This window comes from Camelus dromedarius, chromosome 20, assembly GCF_036321535.1.
Source record: "Camelus dromedarius isolate mCamDro1 chromosome 20, mCamDro1.pat, whole genome shotgun sequence".
In the NCBI taxonomy this organism is placed as follows: domain Eukaryota; kingdom Metazoa; phylum Chordata; class Mammalia; order Artiodactyla; family Camelidae; genus Camelus; species Camelus dromedarius.
The window spans coordinates 8491715-8510223 of NC_087455.1; the positions used below are offsets into that span (position 1 = coordinate 8491715).

General features: G+C 42.4%; 1 protein-coding gene across 3 annotated transcripts in view; it reads left to right on the forward strand.

The window, feature by feature from the left end:
* The window catches only part of ADCY8 (adenylate cyclase 8), a 188916-nt gene that overhangs the window by 88576 nt on the left and 81831 nt on the right, over positions 1 to 18509 (forward strand). For all 3 annotated transcript variants that reach the window (XM_031439644.2, XM_010988790.3, XM_010988791.3), the window contains exons 6-7: positions 7468 to 7626; positions 10339 to 10609. In XM_031439644.2, coding sequence (XP_031295504.1) covers positions 7468 to 7626; positions 10339 to 10609 — 430 coding nt within the window. The remainder of the gene's footprint in view (positions 1 to 7467; positions 7627 to 10338; positions 10610 to 18509) is intronic.

Genomic DNA, 18509 nt, shown 5'->3' on the forward strand with positions numbered 1-18509 from the left:
TCATGCATAATGTGATATTGCATATGTTGTAATATAATGTCAATAAATCATATTGACCACTGTCCCCAGACTTGATGGCCACCCTGTACATTTGTCATCAGAGATGGATCCCTATTGAGGTATTGCCTCCACCTTGTCAGAGTATCTCCCATCCCCTTGTCTGGCATTTCCTCAAGTAGTTAGAATCGCAACGCCAGTTCCCAGAGTCCAGACAGGCAGGGAGAGGCTGGTGCTCTGATGGTGAGACAGTACCTGGATCCCTCTGGGTCCCAGCCGCATCAGTAGTCTCTCTGTTCAGGTGAGATTTATAATTCTTGCACAAATGGCAGACCCACACTCAAAATGACACTGATCCCTTATTCACCAAGTGCTGCAAATGTGTGGTGGAGATTCTCCTCCAGTCACAGACGAGTAGGGAGAGGGTGCTGGAATCAGGGAAGGCTGGGAGTAGCTGCCACTGGTTAGAGCACCTGCAGGTTTCACAAGGGAACTAGAGTCAAGAGAGTCAGAAGGACAAGCGTGAGGGAAACCTCTTCCCCATCTGTTGCCTTTACTGAGGTATCTCCACAGAGGTCCTTTTGACCCAGATCCAAAGATTTTTTTCCTAAAAACAAAGGCATGAAGAATATGCTATTCTAGCTATTAAGAATAAAAGCCACATGTGTGTGCACATGTGTGTATATGCTTATATACATGTATTGTGTTGTGCACATGTGTGCTGTGTGTATATGCAGTGTGCATGTGTGTGCTTATGGTGTGTATGTGTGTTTGTGTATGTGCTTGTGTGCAGATGTGCGGGTGTATATGCGTGAATATGTGTGTGCACATATATGTCTGGTTATGTGTGTGTATACGTATGGTTGTTTGAGTATGTCTATGTGTGTCTATGTGTGTCTGTGTGTATGTGTGTGTGTTATGGATTGGAAGCAGGCTTTGGCGATCACTACAATTCTAAGTTCAGTTGATGGGGTTAGTCACGGATAGTTGGTGACCTTGTAAGACATACAGGGCCTTTATCTCTCAGGCAATGGGAAGTCACTGACACTTGAATTAGGGATGTATCATGTTCCGATCTGGGCACGAGGAAGGTAACCATGGAGATGGATAACTTTCTCTCCAGTTGACTCTGGATGAGAGAAAGCAGAGGCCAGGGGGGAAGGAAACTCGCTGGGAGATATTTTTGTAACAGTCCAAGCAAGAGAAGTAAGGATCTGAAATAGAGCAATAGCAGTGAAATAAGGATGGGTTCTAATACTCTAAAGCTGAGACCTTGAGGGTCTTCCAAGGGACGACGTGTGACATCGAAGTTTAAATTAAATCAGATATTTAGCATTATAGTGAACTTCACTCATCAACTGACAATACTTGAAGAATTTTGGACAGGATTCCACTTTGCTAAAGACAGAGTTTGTTGCTGGATGTACAGTTGTTCCCAGAAAGAATGACTGTTGCACCACGAGTTGACATATGGGGACATGCTGAGTGAATGGAGCTGGCCCTTGACCTGCAGTCAGCAGGCATAATCTAGTTCTTGCTTCTCCCGTTACTAGGTGTGCGGCTGTGGACAAACGTGACTTAACTTCTCAGAGCTTGCATGGCCTCGTCTGTGAAGTGGGAATCATAAGATCCAAAATTAAGAGTATTGAAAATTTAAGTAGGTGACATGTGTCTTACCACCACAGAAACGCTTAATAGAATCTTGTAATTAGGGCTGAGTTTGGACACTGGAAATTTTGACTGTTAAGTTACAGAAATCTATTCATTTCTTAGGGCTTCTAGTCTAGTAAAATAATCATAATAAAAATATCTGGGGCTTAATGAACACCTACTATATGCCATGGACCAAGTGTTTTACATGCATTAGCTCATTAAATCCTTACAACAATCCTAGGAGTTAGATAGAGGTGGAGAGCATAATACTGAACAACTAGTATGGCCATAGCCCTGACTCAGAATACGCAGGAAAGTCAACCAGGATGGATGCTAGCCATAAACACCCAGTACAGCTACACGGGTACATCCTGACTCACTGAAGCTCTGGAATTAGGCTTCTACTTCACCGATGAGGAAACTGGAGCTTACGGAGTTTGTGTAATTGTGCAAAATCACACAACTAGTGGGTGGCAGAACAAGGGTGCCAATCCAGAACCATTTGACCCCAAAGCCATTGGTCTTAACCATTGTGGTATCCCATCTCCCAGCTCCAGATTCCTGCAATTGCTTTGGGTGCCTGAAATCTGCCATCGATACCCAAAGGATCAAGGTATAGCCTTGGAGATCTCACATACATCCCTAATAAATTAGCAGAACTGACACTGAGAGGGGAGAAAAGTCAGTAAACACCAGACAATAACAAGATAATAAGCCTTAATCAAGCCCCTTAATAAATTCATTCCATGAAAAAACACTGGATTTTAGAAGCTTCGTGTTAGCTAGATGAATGGCTGAAAAAAGGTGATTGAATGTAACTTTATTTCTAATGAAGCATTTAATACCACCTCATGCATGTCTGTCCATAAAATTAAGTTAATTAAAATAGGCTTAGATAACAGTTCCATTAAGTAGACTGAAAAGTGGCTCCAGGTGGCTCCTCTTCACACGCCCTGGGTCTGTTCTGGGGAGGCTTGATAGCTGAGACGACACTAGAGTTAACGGTGGGATCTGTTATATGCAGTATCTTTGTTAATGATCTACAAAGGCTTTCCTGATGAATCTTAATGAAAATTACAGAGCCTGGTCTTTTCAGGGCAGTTGCTAAAAAGGCATAGAATGATACCCGAATGTCAAGCAGGATCTGGCTGGTCCCCAACGGTTAATTGGAGCAAAGGTCTTAATCCTTGTGGCAGGGTTGTGCTGCCAAGCAACACGGCAGGACAAGGAATGAAAATCAGGGGTTGTTTTGTTTCCCTCACTTTAGGCAAGAGTACCCAAACCTCCAGCATCTCTTCCTCCTTCTTTCTCTGTCTTGTGGTTCTTTTTTGCTCTTTTTTCCTTCCCTCCTTCCTTTGCTTCCATTTCTCCCTCTCTCTCTCTCTCCATCTCTCTCCATCTCTCTCTCTCTCTCTCTCTCTATCCCTCTCTTGGTTTCTGTCTCTTTTTTTCCTCCCCAAACCTCCTTTCTCACCTTTCTCTGAAATGTCATTGACTACAGCATCCATAAGGCTGCCCTCCTCTTTAAAATGCAGTAATTAGAGTCATCTTTAATACATGAACAAGGATTCTTTTTGCAAAATTGTTTATCATGATGAAGATCGAATATATTTGGTAATTATAACTGATAAACTAATATGAACTGAATGCTTACCATGTGCCAGACACTATACTGAATAACCTTCCTGACTCACCTCACCTAATAACAACAGCCTTGTGGGCAAACTGCTGTTACTTCCGCCAACTGTCCGAGGAGGAACCGGAAACTCTGATAAGATAAATTACTTCCGGCCAGTGACACACAGCAGCAAGGCAAAGACCCCGAGGCATGTTCGTCTGACTCCCTAAATGTCCAAAGACAGGGAAATGGGGAGATAAATTTTGGCATATTACAAAAAGGGAAATGAGTAACCATGAAGCACCACGGTTTACATTAATGTTCACTGGCATAAGAAAATGCTTGTGAGTTTAAAGAAATGCGCATTGTACAGTACACACACACACACCCCACACACACCCACATATATACACATCATTTAGGGCAACCTCAGTTTTTAAAATCAAGTATTACTTTATTAGAAATCAGTATTGACCAATCATATATATAGGCAAACTATAAGTCAATCTCAGTTTTTTAAAAATCTATTTTTGCAGAGAGAGAGAGGACATAGAGCTCTGTGTGGAAGATGGATGGCTGGATTGTTTCTCTTGCTTTTCTCTGACTAGGGCCACGCTGTTTTTGAACAGGAATGCTGTACTAGGTCCTCCCATTACCATTCCACCCCTAGATCAGGAAGGTAATGCTGAAGGGACTGCAAGCAGCCGCAAGGTGCCCAAAGAGCTCTCAGCTGGCAGCCTGCATTGTGAGGTCTGATCTGGACGTATTACTTCCTGACCTTGAGCAAGTGACTCCTCTCTCTGCTCCAGCCTCCTTAGCTATGAAATAGGGATACATCATCCTAATGTGAGCTCAGGAAGTAACAGGAACTGATTTTCTAATTTGTCTATTTGGTTCACTGCTTATATCTGCAGACGTCTTCAAGAGATGTTTGTTGAGTGCGTGAACGAATGAGATAAATGGATTGTAACTGTAGCATAGGGTGGTTGTGAGAATGAAATGAGATCATGAAGATAAAAGGTAGAAGAGGTAACAGATATATCCTAATTCTCTTGGAGCCTCAGTTCCTTCATCTGTAAAATGGAAATTTATCATGCTTATCGGTATCTATCCATCAGAATTGTGGTGGGCATCAGAATAAAACACTTTGTGAAACTGCAACTTCCCTGCTAGGATAAGACATGGTGGCTTTCCAACTTTTTAAGAAGTAGTTGGGCCCCCTGACTTGTAAGGCACTCTGACTCTGAAGTCCAGGAAAGGCTATAGAATGGATCATGGTTGAAGGCAAAGTCAGGCTCCATGGCCATCATGCGTCAAACCCCCTGTACAGCGACTGACCCCTGAGGTACCCCCAGTGAACTCTGGAGTCTACAGAAGGGAGCTTGTTATAAGTCTGCTGACCTTTGGAATTAACAGGCAGACACTGTGCCATCCATCTATTGGGCAGAGCCAGATCATGTACCCCTGAGCATGGCTCCTTTTTCCAGCTAAGCCATGCAGGGTGGAAATAGACCAGTGAGTTTAGGTTCACACGCCTGGGATGAAACTCCAGCTATCCCACCTACATATGTGTGATGTGAAGAAAGGAATTTCTTGAAACTCAGTGTCCTCATTTGTAAAATGATGCTGGTAATGACACACGGGGTTATTGCAAAGACCTGACCCTTGCACAGAAAACCCTGCGTAGTTGACCTCCATAACTAACTCCCTTGTTAGTCCTTTTTTCTGGAATGTTCAAGGGTACTGTTTCATCCAGGTAGCTGAGACCCAATCACTCAGCTATTACTACATCATAAATTCATTCATCCATTCTGAACCAATGCCTGCCTGAGAATTGCCACTTGATGTATTAAATGGGTTGGTTGAAGTTATTTTGATGTAAATAGAGCAACTGCAGGCATAATCTTAGCATGAAAGGATAGTGTGATCAATCCATAATTTTTTGGTCTGATTCAACCTATATAATTATTGTATAATTATAAGTTATCATTACTAATGAAAATTAGTAGAAGCTACTATTTTTGAGTGTTCACATCGCACCAGCTTTGTATACATGATTTTATAAACCATCCTAACAACTCTGCAGAAGACTAGTTCTCTTTCTCATTGCACCTAAGAAAACTGGGGCTCAGAGAGCAGGGTAACTAGCATGAGGCCCACAGCTAGTTAAGTTAAAAACTCAGCGTCACATCCAGGCCTGCTTTAATGCAGACTTCATGCCCCTTGGTGGTGCTGAGAGTGACTTGCTTTGAGGAGCCCGTGGCGTCCCCGTTTTACAGGGAGAAATTTACTCCCTTGGCTCCAGAACTCCAGTCTCTGCGCCTACAGCTGAGGAGCTGGGTGCTCTTCATCCCACAGTAGCAATCGGCTCCTCTGCTCGTGTCTGTCTCATTCATCCATTTATTTACCAGTGGAGAAAGTCTCATCTACAGATTCATGACAGCCACTAGCTTATGCTTCCTGTCGTTCCTCCCGCACCTCCTATGGATTGAGTAATTGACTAACAATAAGAACCGTTTGAAGCATTTCAATTAAAAGGGAATTCCTAAGGTTCTTCATCTCTTACCATATAACAAGCCCTCCTCTTTACTAGTTTAATTAGAAGAAATAACATCTTCACTCTTTCGTTGGTTAACTGTTGCATTATTGGATCCCAGCTTGATCTTGAGCTACAAAAAATAATAGTAATACTTAAGTGGATTCTTTGTTTAAAAGAAGTCTTAGAAGCCCTCCCTGAAAACAGATGAGAGCAAAGCTGCTTTAACTGAAGGGGGGTGATGTGAAAGGTCTCTTTACTCCCCAGCTAGCAGAGCCAAAGGCACCTCTGTGGTTCCCCTGGGACTCTGAGAGGCATCGTGGGACAGCAAGGGGCTACAGAGCAGGAAAGTCTTTGAGCTTTGTCTGTTAATTCAGTAAACACTTGTGAGCGCCGTGTGCCCAGCGCCGTGTGACCAGCACCGTGCTAAGTGCCAGACATGTGGAAATGAAAGAAAGTAGCCCTGCCCTCCAGAAACTCAGAGTGTGTGGAACAGAAGGAGAAGGTGCTGATGTTTATGAGACAAATGATGTTTTTCTCTTTATTTGTGGCTGTGAGGCATAGCAGAGCATCGGTAGGGCACTACTTTGGAAAACCTGAGCAGGACTTGTAACTCAGAGCAGAAGTCTTCTCCTTTAGCTTCAAGAATGCTCAAAGTTCCCCTGCCCCTCAAGAGCTGATCTTGAAGCCCATAGTGTGTGTTCACTACAGTCCTGTGCAACCACCGGGTAGCCTTTCCAAAGAGGATCACTGTCTGTAAATTATTCATTACTTTTACATAATTTCATTCTTTTATTTAAGACAAATTCTAGACACAACAAAAAAGAAAGAGACAAAAATGCAATAAAAATTTTTGTCTTCTTATTATGATTTTTGTTTTGTAGGAGAAAATCAAAAATCTAAATGTCTTTTCATTAAGATGTTCCAGTACATTCCCTGCATAATGTTAATTACCTAATGGCTTTAGTACGGTGTGCTGTTCAATAGTCCCTCACAATTAGCTGGCAAAGCGCTTTAACATCCATTGTCTCCTTTGGGGATCACAAAGGCTCTGTAAGTGAAGCAACCAGCTAGAGCTTTGTTTTACAGCCACTGAAACTCTGGGTCAGATTAAGCTATCTGCCCAGAGTCACACACCACATACAGTACCTATGTTGCAAAGAGGATGAGGTCTAAAAACACAGCAGCCCCAGTTTATCCTGCTTACCAGCTATGTGGCCACCGGCAAATCCTTTCATTTCCCTACAGTTCCTTTATATGGGATAAGCAACCACATAGTCCTTAGTATGAGGGAATGGACCTTCCAGACTGAGGGAGCACCCTGGACCCAGGGCTCGGCAGTGGCTTGGAGTTTGGATGGCTGGAGTCCAGCGTGTGCATGACAAATGAGACTAATAGTGGAAGCACAGGACAGATCATGAGGATTTTATGTGTCAGGCTAAGAATTTTCCATGTTATCTTATAGGCCAGGGGTTTCTGAATATTTTCATCCCCTCTCTTTATCAAAAATGATTATAATAACTTGGAAATTATTTACTCTATCATTATAGTCATGCACTTTAAAGCATACACTATAAAACATACATGGGATACAGATTGTAAAAGACAATGATGAAATAAATAATACTTTTACACGAGTTGCTCCATTCACCTGTGTCGACAGGTACGTGCGGTCAAGGACGAAGCACGACATTGACATGCGGATCGGAATCCACTCGGGCTCCGTGCTGTGTGGCGTGTTGGGCCTGCGGAAGTGGCAGTTTGATGTCTGGTCTTGGGATGTGGACATTGCGAACAAACTTGAATCTGGAGGAATCCCCGGGTAAGCCGAAGCAAAGCCCTCTTCTTGCCTAACCTGTGTCATTTGCTCACTTTGTGACAGTGGGTTTCCTGTGTGCAGAATCCAAAGGTGTAGATCCAAGAAGCAATTATTTTTGGAGGAGACAGAACATTAAAATATCATTCAAATGTTGGCCCCAAAAGTCTCATGACATTGATCACAGGCAATGAGGATGGTAAGACAGCACTCGGGTGTTCAGGACCCAGCTCTGAAAGCATCCCTTTTCAGACTTGACGTCACATTGCACCCAGCAGAGGAGCATTTTAAAAATATTGTTGTCCAGACCCCATACCAGTTCATGCTTTCAAGCATCTAGCTTTGAGCTTGATCTGAGAAAGGGGCCTGGGACATCTATTTCATGGAAGGTCAAATGGCTTTTTTATTCTCCCAGGTCAACACTGAGCTCCTGCGTATTAACTAAATTTATCATGGGAATATTTTGTAATTAGCACATTTCTCAAGAGAACTCGGAACGTCTTTCACATGCTTTTATTTTTAATACAGGCATATCTGGGAGATTTTGCAGACTTGGTTTCAGACCACTACAATGAAGCAAATATCACACAAATTTTATGGTTTCCTGGTGTATATAAAAGTTATGTTACACTATACCCTAGTCTGTTAAGAGTGTGATAGCATCATGTCTAAAATATATATACAGACCTTAATTAAAAAACACTTTATTGCTAAAAAATGCTAACCATCATCTGTGCCTTCAGTAAGTTGTAATCTTTTTGCAACAGTAACATCAAAAATCAGCGACCACAGATCACCATAACAAATATAATTATAATGAAAAAGTTTTGAAATGTTTCGAGAACTAACGAAACGTGACAGAGACATGAAGTGAGCATATGCTGCTGGAGAAATGGCGCTGCTAGACTTGCTCAACTCAGGGTCGCCACAAACCTTTAATTTGTTAAAAAGAAAAACATCTGTGAATGGCAATAAAGGGGCAAACAATAAAACGAAACATGTCTGTATCTTACCTCACCTTTGAAATCAGTGACCATCTCCAAGGACATTTATTTGGAAAATGTGCAGAATGTGCCTTAAATGATCAGAAATGCACTGTTTCTGTTTCTTTATATGTCCTTTACAGTGAATTCTTCTCTGTGTAAGCAAGAACTTATCAGGATGGGTAAGAAGTGTGACCAGGGGAAGTAGAGATAATGTTAAAAAAAAAATTAATGTTTCCTTGGATATACTATTTCTAGAATCACAGAAGCCAAACAAAGTCTTAAGTATCTACTTTATTCATTCATTCATTTAAGACAGCAGTAAAGTCAGCCTAGGGAAATGACTGGGAGCTGAATCAGTGGGTAGGAAATTGCCATGTGGGCAGCATGGGGTGAGCATTGTAGGCAGGGACAATGGCTTTTTCTGAGTTTGGTGGGTACCTTGCAGTTGAAGAAATGCCAATTACTTGACTAGCTGGAGAGAGCATAGGGTACTATAAGGAAGGGGTATCAAAAAATGAGCCTTGAAGTAGCAGGGTGCAGAGGGTGGAGAACTTAGAGACCTTGTTCAGAACCTAGAATTTATCCTAAGAGCCTTGAGAAGGCATGAAATAAACAACAGAAATAAGGCATTGGCATTTTTGAAAAAATTCTTAATAATTTAAGCATTTGCTTTTATAGCATATACAGTGTACCAGGCACTGTTCTGACTACTTCACACAAATCCATTTTTGTGGGTGAGAAAACAAACCCATAGAAAGGTTAGATAACTTGCCCAGGCTCTCTCAGCTAGCAAGCGGTAGTAGAGCTAGGGTTTCAATCCGAAAAGTCCATGCCTGACCACCAGGTTAGTCTACCCAGACAATAATACAGAGCAATAAGTAGTCTGGCTGAGTTACATAGTTATGAAAATAGAAAAACTCTTGCCTGGAAGGATTCACCATGGGAAGTCCCCAAGATTCAAATCTGATTTTAAGGCCCTTGATGTCATCTGTTGTTTTGCTAAAAAGGGAACTTGAGTCTTGAGCTCTGATGGCAGGTAATGTGAATCTCTTAACCTTGTGAGTGAGCCAGCCGGCTGCCAGCCTGCACGTGTCCACAGCTTTGCTCTCATCTGCTTCCCATACGTGCGCTACAGGAGAAATTGCACCTTACAGTGGTCTCCCTAAAGGACCCTCCTTATAGCCCTGCAGACTAAAAAGACCTCCATTTGTTCTAAAGATGATTATAGACAAGTTGAAGAAACAAGATACAAATATGTGAAAACTGAAATGATAGGAAAACTTCCAAGACACTGAGAACTACTGTTGCATGGAAATCTGGACAATAATTACTGCTAAGGTTCAGAAACATTTATGGAGCTTACTTTTCCAAAATAATCAACACGACTGAAAAATCACTGATTCTTAAAAGTTGCTGGGATCAGGCTGATAGTCCTAAGAAAAGCCGAAGGAAGTGCTTAAGTGTGGCTTAATGGAGCTGCAATTCACCAGAGGCTGCAGCGTCGCCTGGGGTGACATTGGTGATAGACACCCTCCCTGTTCGTTGGTTTATGCTTACACTTCTATTTTCTTTTATGATCTCTGCTTTTTCAGGGGAACAGATACTGCCCTTGAGGGCATGTCCTCACAGCACCCACCTGCAGCCCTGATGTTGGGTGTGCACAGGACCAAAAACGGCAATGGCCTTTGCAAGCCACGTCAAGTGTGTAACAACCTTTGCTTTGTCCACACAGGAGGATTCACATTTCTAAAGCCACCCTGGACTGCCTCAACGGGGACTATAATGTGGAAGAGGGCCACGGAAAAGAGAGGAATGAATTCCTGAGGAAGCATAACATAGAGACCTATTTAATTAAGCAGCCTGAGGACAGTCTACTGTCTTTGCCCGAAGACATTGTCAAGGAGTCTGTGAGCTCCTCAGACAGGAGAAACAGTGGGGCAACGTTCACAGAAGGATCCTGGAGCCCTGAACTGCCCTTCGATAACATAGTGGGGAAACAGAACGTAAGTCCTGGCTTCCTTCTTCTGGTTAGCCACGAATGCATGTGCCAGTGAACCTCCAACCCAGAGATGCCTCAGAAAAAGCCATCTCATCTTTAACCTTTTCTCTTGAGCACTGTAATTGCAAATGATCAAACGTATCTCCTCAGGACAGAATTACTGGGTATGCAGTTTAAGGAAAAGTCCAAAACTATCAGAGGGCTCCCGATGCCCTCTCTCCTTTCCTTTTTTTGACCTAGCTAAAAATTGCGTAGCTGAGTTATAATTTTACCAAAAATAATTACTCATGTTGGAAAAGATAAACCTCATGTTATTAAACTAGCAGCAAAAGCGGAAGTTCAAGGCCACAAGAATGCCATTTTTCAGGTAATTGGCCAGCTGAGAGTACTGATTTGCCCTCTGAAGTTTAAAACCAGGAGGACACGGTTGATTTGGAGATGTAAAAGCTGCACCCAGGGAGGTCAGGGTGAAGGCGTTCAGGCGGAGCAAGCAATTTCAAAGCCACTCACATAATGCTATTCTTACATAGTTTGGATTTGCATATTCTATGAGGAATAGGGCAGCAAAGTCAGTACATAAGGTGTAAATTATTAATAATCAAATTGTTTTTAATTATATCTTCAAATACCAGAATCATGCTAAACCCAGTGAGATGCTCTGATGACAAGAGGCACCAGAGAACTGAGGCTGATGAAGGGAGAACCACAGTGGATTCAGAAGTGCTCCCTTCCCCAGAATGCTTGTTCTAGGCACGGGCAATATCACCTGCTCTGACATGGGTTTTCCCTTTAGTCATTTAGGCCAAGCACATATAGTTGAACTCATGTAATTTGTATGGCTTCACTGTACTTTTTTAAAGAAACAAACCAAAAAAAAAAAAAAAAAAAAAAAAAAAAGACTTGTAAACAGATTCTTCTGAGCCAAAGAAAAGCTGAGGGTACTATGAAGTAACCAGACCCAACTGAGAGTATCTGGAGCTTTGTGAAGACATATATGAGTTAACTGTTTTAATCCATGGACCTGAACATTTCTCATTAGCTTATCGTTTATATTATATTAACTTGTAAAAAAAAATCTGTCTGCTTAAAGACGTTTAAAGTGGAAAAGGTTAAAGTACTGAAAGTCCTGCCTCTTTCTTCTGCATTTGAAGGACGGATGGGGCACCCTGAGGCCAGGTTAAGCTCGGTCTCCCTTCCAGCTCTGTGCGAGGGAGCAATGGATGAATGCATGGGCCAGGCTCCACTGGGCAGAGGCGCAGGGTGAACCCAGCCCGCATGCCTCACGGGAGTCTACCCTTAGGCCTTCTCTGTTCTTTTGTGAGTGTTTGCTTTCCCCCAAAATTATCACGCCCACACGAGTCATCACTGATTTCGATGCCTACCTCCTTCCATCCCTGAATTGACGTGCATGGTACGATTTGCTATTACAGAGAAGCACAGTGTTACACACTTCCTGGAGTAGGCGCGTGCCCAGTGGAAGGTGCCCTTGATTTCTTCTGCCTGTTGTTAGCTTGAGCCTGAATGCTGGTTATTTAAAGAAGATGCATGCCTCACTCTGAACACCTCAGTAACTCTGCATACAGTTGTCTCTCTTGGTTTTTTTGGCCTTCTTTTTCTTTTTGGTCTTTCTTTTTGAAAAACTCTGTCCATTTGAGCTGATTGTGGAAATGGGGATAATTCTCAATTGTTCTGATCTCAGTGTACCTATCCTTGCTACTAAGAATTGAGGACCCAGAAGAGAGGTAGAGATGCTTGGTTTTATCTCATGATTGATTGATCTAGTAAAATTATGTAGGAATACTTGAAATATTTCTCTGGTGGTTTCCTAAAGATATTTATTGATGTCATCAAACAGTTATTATAAATGATGTCATTATTAGTCAAAGATTATTATTCTTGGTGTTTAACCATACTGTATATTTCTTACAATGCCTGAGTTTTGCCTGTATTCAACCCATCTCTGACATCTTTAACATGAATAATCTCAATTCATTTTGATATCTTCAGACTTTAGAGCCAATGAATGTATGCTGATATTCGTAAATAACCAAGTGGCACTAATAACATTTTGGAAATGATCAAGTCAATTAAATGGTCACAAGCACGCAGAGTTTGCACTTATGCTTAGCTCTGGAAGTCAGTGAGCCATGTGTGCAATTCAGAGACATAATTTGTGCCTGGAAGAGATCGAGACCGGTCTGGCTGAGCCGGTGCTCTGCCAAAACACCCAGTCAGTACTGCAGAAAGGTCAGACCAGCTGAGTGTTTGCATAACACAGATAAAACATATTAATGCTTCACTGGGGGGGTTTCTAGCTAAATTGGCCAGATGTTTTGGCTTCTACTGATTCGTGAAGTGTGCTCTGAGATATTTTTAATGACATGGGCATGCCATGCCATAATCTGACCTGTATAGACAGCAGATGTTCAGATAATTACATGGTCATGTATTCATTCATTCAATAAAGATTAATTGAGCATATATTACACGCCAACTACTGCTAGTAATAAAAGAGCAGAAGGGATAGAGGAAAGAAACTCTTTAGAGAAATTCAGCCATTAGTTTATATACTTCATGAAGCCAGAAATTATATCTGCTTTCCCCACCACTGTTCAGTCCACAATGCTTAATAAATAACAAGGCTTGCCTACAGTTTGCTGAATGAATGAATGAATTAAATGATAGGTATGGGTGGTAAAGGAGACGACCCAGTCAAGTTTGACCACTAGGTTTTTTGCTTTGGTGATTGGGTGGATGGTAGGACTGCCCACTGAAATAAGCAATACTGGAGTGAAAGGAGAGTGGGTGAGAAACTCCAAGAACTTAGTTGAGGACATGTTAAGCTTGGATCCAGGGAGAAGTATCCAAAAGGCTATTGAACCCACATTTATGAAGCTCAGGCATAAAAGAATTGTGCAAGGGATGTGAGTCGCAGGCACCAGAATTTGAGTGCTGGGGCCATGAGAGTGAAAGAGATCATTATAAGGAACATGTAAAGTAAAACAATGAGAAGGCACAGGACAGACCTCAGGAAGACCGATGGAGGTGAAAGAGAGTCAGGATCCCATGACAGAGGCAGAGAGGGAGCAGTCAAAGTGATCAGAAGAGGATCGGGGGATGTGGTGTCATGGAAGCCTACAGAGCAGAACATTCTGAGAAGGACAGGGTAATCAACCATGCCAGTTGTAGCCAAGAGGCCCAGCAAGATGAAGACCAAAAACTGTCACCTGGAATTGGATTGGAAAACATCATTGTCAAGAGGCAGGTGTGACGCAGTGCTGACGTCAGAAGCCAAATTGTCCCAGTCGATACAGGAGAGTTCTGGATTTCCAAGAAAATCTCCAGCTCCGTCCAGTCCCCTCTCCACTACCCATTTCACGAACCTGTCAGTGGTTTGGAGGAGCAGGAGAAGTCGCTTAGCATTATTTCTGGCTCCCATGTGAGTCTTCCAGTCCCTGTTTACGCCTGAAGGTAACTCTTGCTTTTGCTGTCATGCATCTTTCCTGCCCTTATATCTGTGTCCGGGGTTAAAATTTTGGGTTTAACCCAGTTTGGGCTCTGGTATCCAGGTTGTTCTTGGATACCCTGAGCACTTATGCTTTGCATCCCTACTCCTGACATGGACAGGTGCTCCGCCCACTGATTTTGTGTCCTGGCTCCTTGATCCCTGGCTCAAGTTACCCGTGAGGCTTCCTATGTTCTGAGCCTCTGAATGGAATGAAAGTAAAAAAACTATAAAGCAAGAAGTTTATGATCACAAATGGATGACTGAAATGTAAGTTGACAAAAGTAGAAAGAGGTAGTTGAAGTACACCAAAAATGAACATTTTGAGCTGGGGGAGAATGTCCAGAAATTTCAAGGCTAAATTGTTAAATGAGTCATCAACATGGTCATCGAATCCCTCAAAATAAAGACAAAATTTGAGATGAAAATGAAAACTTAAGAAAAGGGCCTTATATTACAGATCACATTTTTCCTTTCTGGTTGCATGTTATAACTCAAATCTATTTGTAGGCTGGAGCTCTTGTTCATTCAATTATTTAGAAGTCTTTAATAGTCTAGATGCTGGGGATCCAGTAATGAGAAGACAGACTTGGTCCCTGTCCTCCATGAGCTTACATTTTAAGGGAGTAAAGAATACAGACAATTAACCAAAATGCCTAAGTGCTGAGAAGGAAATATAGGTGGATATATGACTGGGGAGCAGATAGAATTACTGCAGTTAAGATCATCAAGAGACCTCTTAAAGTTTGACTTGAGTGCTGAAAAGACCTTGAGTTATAATAACCAGGAAAAGAGCACTGTAGACAGAGGAAACAGCTAGTGCAAAGGCCCTGAGGTGGGAAAAAGTTTGGTGTATTGAAAGAAGAGCAAAAATGCCCAAATGGCTGGAGCATAGTAAGTAGGGAAGAAAAGAATACAAGATTAAGTTAAAGGAGACGGAAGTCAGTCCTGCAAACCTGGTTGACTTTGGCTTTTATTCTAAGGGAGGTGATAGAAAGATTGTAAGCTGGCCAGTGACGTGATCTGATTTAGATTTTTAAGAGACCACTGTAGCTGCCTGTGGAGAATGATTCGTAGGGGGCAAGAATGGACGCATCAGAAAACCGGCATCTTTACTGATGATTTACAAATGGCTACCAAAGGGTGAAGCTTTTATGTCACTATAAAATATATTGTATGCTGATGTGAATCATTTTAACTTGATTTTTATGACAGGTGATATGCCAAGAGAGGTGGAGCCACTCTTTTAGAAGGAAACCCCTTTCAGAGCCTGGGTTATGCCCCTCATATATTGAGAAATCATCACCATTGTCCATCCAACCCTTTCACGTTTATCATAGCATCAGAACCTAGGCATCTTTCTATTACTCCTCCAGACCTTTTAAAAGAGTCACCCGGGGAAAAGTACACAATTGGTACTTCCATGGTATATATTAGTTGTATCTCCATGTAGACTGACTTTGGTTATTATTGTTATCATGAAGTTCACATGTGCACCATGAAGGTTGAAAACATAAGTGGAATTTCTGTAGACACTATCTCAGAGATAGTGTGGGTTCAATTCTGGACCACAACAATAAAGCAAATATCACAATAAACCAAATTTTTTGGTTTCCCAGTGCATATAAAAGTTATGCTTACACTCCACTGTAGTCTATTAAGTATGCAATAGTAGTATGTCTTTTAAAAGTACATACCTTAATTTAAAAACACTTGATTGCCAAAAATTGCTAACCATCACCTGAGCCTTCAGTGAGTCCTAATAGTAACAGAAGATCACTGATCGGCATAACAGCAAAATAATATAAGTATAATGAAAATGTTTGGAATATTGTGAGAATTACCAAAATGTGACATAGAGACACCAAGTGAGCAAATACTGTTTTAAAAAATGGCACCAGAAGACTTGCTTGATGCAAGGTTGCCACAAACCTTCAATTTGTAAAAACTGCAGTATCTGCAAAGCACAATAAAGTGTAAGTGCAATAAGATGAGGCACGCCCGTGTTCCACACAACAGGACAGAGAGCAGATGCGCTTCATTGCCAGGAATGTGGATAAATATCCCTGGCATCACTAATGCTGATAGAGAGACTGGGGAAGGTACCATGCTAGGAGCATTTCTCACGTTCTTTGCACTTTGTCTCACATCAGCCTTACTGGGGAAGTGTGATGTGCCTGTTTTACAAGTGACAAAGTAGTGATTTGATAGATCAATTAATTCCCTGAAGGGCATAGAATGAGTGAACGACAGAGCTGGAATTAGAACCCGGTTATGTCTGGCTCCAAAAACCACACACTTTCCATTTCCCCTTTGTGTCCTTGAAGATATGTGCTGGGTTTCTACCTTCTCCCTGGTTTCCTGGTCAGTCAGTCTTAAAAGGGTGTGTGTGTGTGTGTGTATTCACTTTGTGAAGACGGGTCACTTTCTCAGCAGGGATATTTCAAAATTTTCTGTGGAAGCTTCAGAAAATGACCATATTTCCTTCCAGGCAGTCATATCATGCCAGCTAACATCTTATCCCCTGAGCATCCCGATGAGATCATTGTTTGCCTGGAAAGGACTAAGCTGGGCAGCCTCTCATGTCTACTTAGTTATAAAACAAACATCCATTTGGTTTAGTCCCCTTAGACTGGAGAATGTTGACACCAGAGGAAAAGGAAATATGTAGGGAACCAGGCTGGCGGTGGTGGAAAGCAGGGTATAAGAACATAATTATGTGACGATGTTTTCATCAGTCTCGGCTGGGACTTCTCTTAGATCCTGTTTTTTGTATCCATTGGAATAAGAAGAATTCTCCTCTGATCACCTTGCTGATGAAAACCTTCATGCTGATCTGATGCTGAAGGCTCAAATTTCCTCATAGTAAATTTAGTCCTACAGGCATGAGTCTTGTGATCTGGGAGCAAATCTCTGCAGGACCCAAAATTTTCCCATAGGATTGTGGGAAGGGCCGGAATAGAGACTCAGGAGAGCTGAGTTACAGGCCTGATCGCTCCACTTACTACCGCAAGGACTTGGGCGACCACATCTCCCCTCCAAGCCTCAGGGATCTCATCTCCACAGCAGCAGAACTGGGTTGTATGTTCCTCCACTTCCTTTAGGCTCCGACATTGTCCCATTCCATTTCTCAGCCTCAGACACATGCTGGGAGTCTGTGGCCACACTGGTGAGTTACCTACAGTTCAGAATCCTGCCACCCAAAGCCCAGAGAACAAATAATTCATTGCGAAGTAATGAGAACACACGCTGTTTACAGTCACCCTAGTGTAGGCTGGCAGTTTAGCATAACTGTCATCCTCACGAACTGTCTTACAACATTAATACCAAATCAACAGCAAGAGTTAAAGCAAAAGCAAAAAAAAATTATTGGGGTAAAATCTCTCCTAACTGGGGAATGGAATTTGCTCTTTCTCTCAGCGTTCTGGACAATAGCGTTTTGATTATATGCAGGTAAAAAGGCAAGCATCGTTACAAACGTCATCACACTTTGCGTCTTTCAGGGCCCTGCTTTCAACATGATCATTATGCTTTCCTACGGAGAAATACTGACCCCTAGGCTTTGGTTTCTTTCCTTCTGTTTCTGCCCCTAAAGCATGGGAGGCAAACTAAGTGGCTCGCTCCTTTTTTGTGCATACAAACGCCCACAAGACCAAGCACTCTCTAAATTCAAACTGATTTTATTTTTATCATTTGACTTGGGCAAGTCATCCTTGATCCCCCAGGATGTTCATTTGTTTCCTCATTCATTCAGCCACTGGTTATTCAACGACTTACTGAGCACGTACAGTTGGCCAGGCGCTGGGCTGAGTGCTGGGGAGAGAACGGTGAAGAAGGAGTGCAAGCTGCCAGGGAGCTCACAGTGCAGTGGCGTCACTAACAGTCAACAGGCTCAGTGCGGGCACTGCTGTCATTAGAGCAGGACTGAATAGCGATCCCAGGTAATCAGGGAAGACCTTCCCAAAGAAGTGAGTTTTAAGCCGAGCTCTACAGACCAGCAGAAGTTAAGCCAAGGACGAGGGCACAAGACCCCAGGAGGAGGGAGACGGCAAGGCCACCATCTCAGCCTGAGTTTCTGCTCCTCAAGCCCCAAGCACATGCTTCTCTTTCCCCACAGACAGCTCCCACTGAAATTTCTTCCCCTAAAAATGCCTGAAATACTGGGTGTCGGTCTTGAAGAGGAAGGTGTGTTTTCAGAGTTTACTGCTTCTGTGTGAAGCTGCTGGATATCAAATGGTTCCTGTTCAGTCTTAGTTTACAGGAAACCACAGGCAAACTTTCCTCCATAGGTAATTTCTTTTTAACTATTTTAACATCAGATTAAGTTTTGACGTTCACTGGTTGGGACATTTGCAGGCTTTTTGAGTAGAGGATGTGAAGGGCTCTGGACATTTCCCTG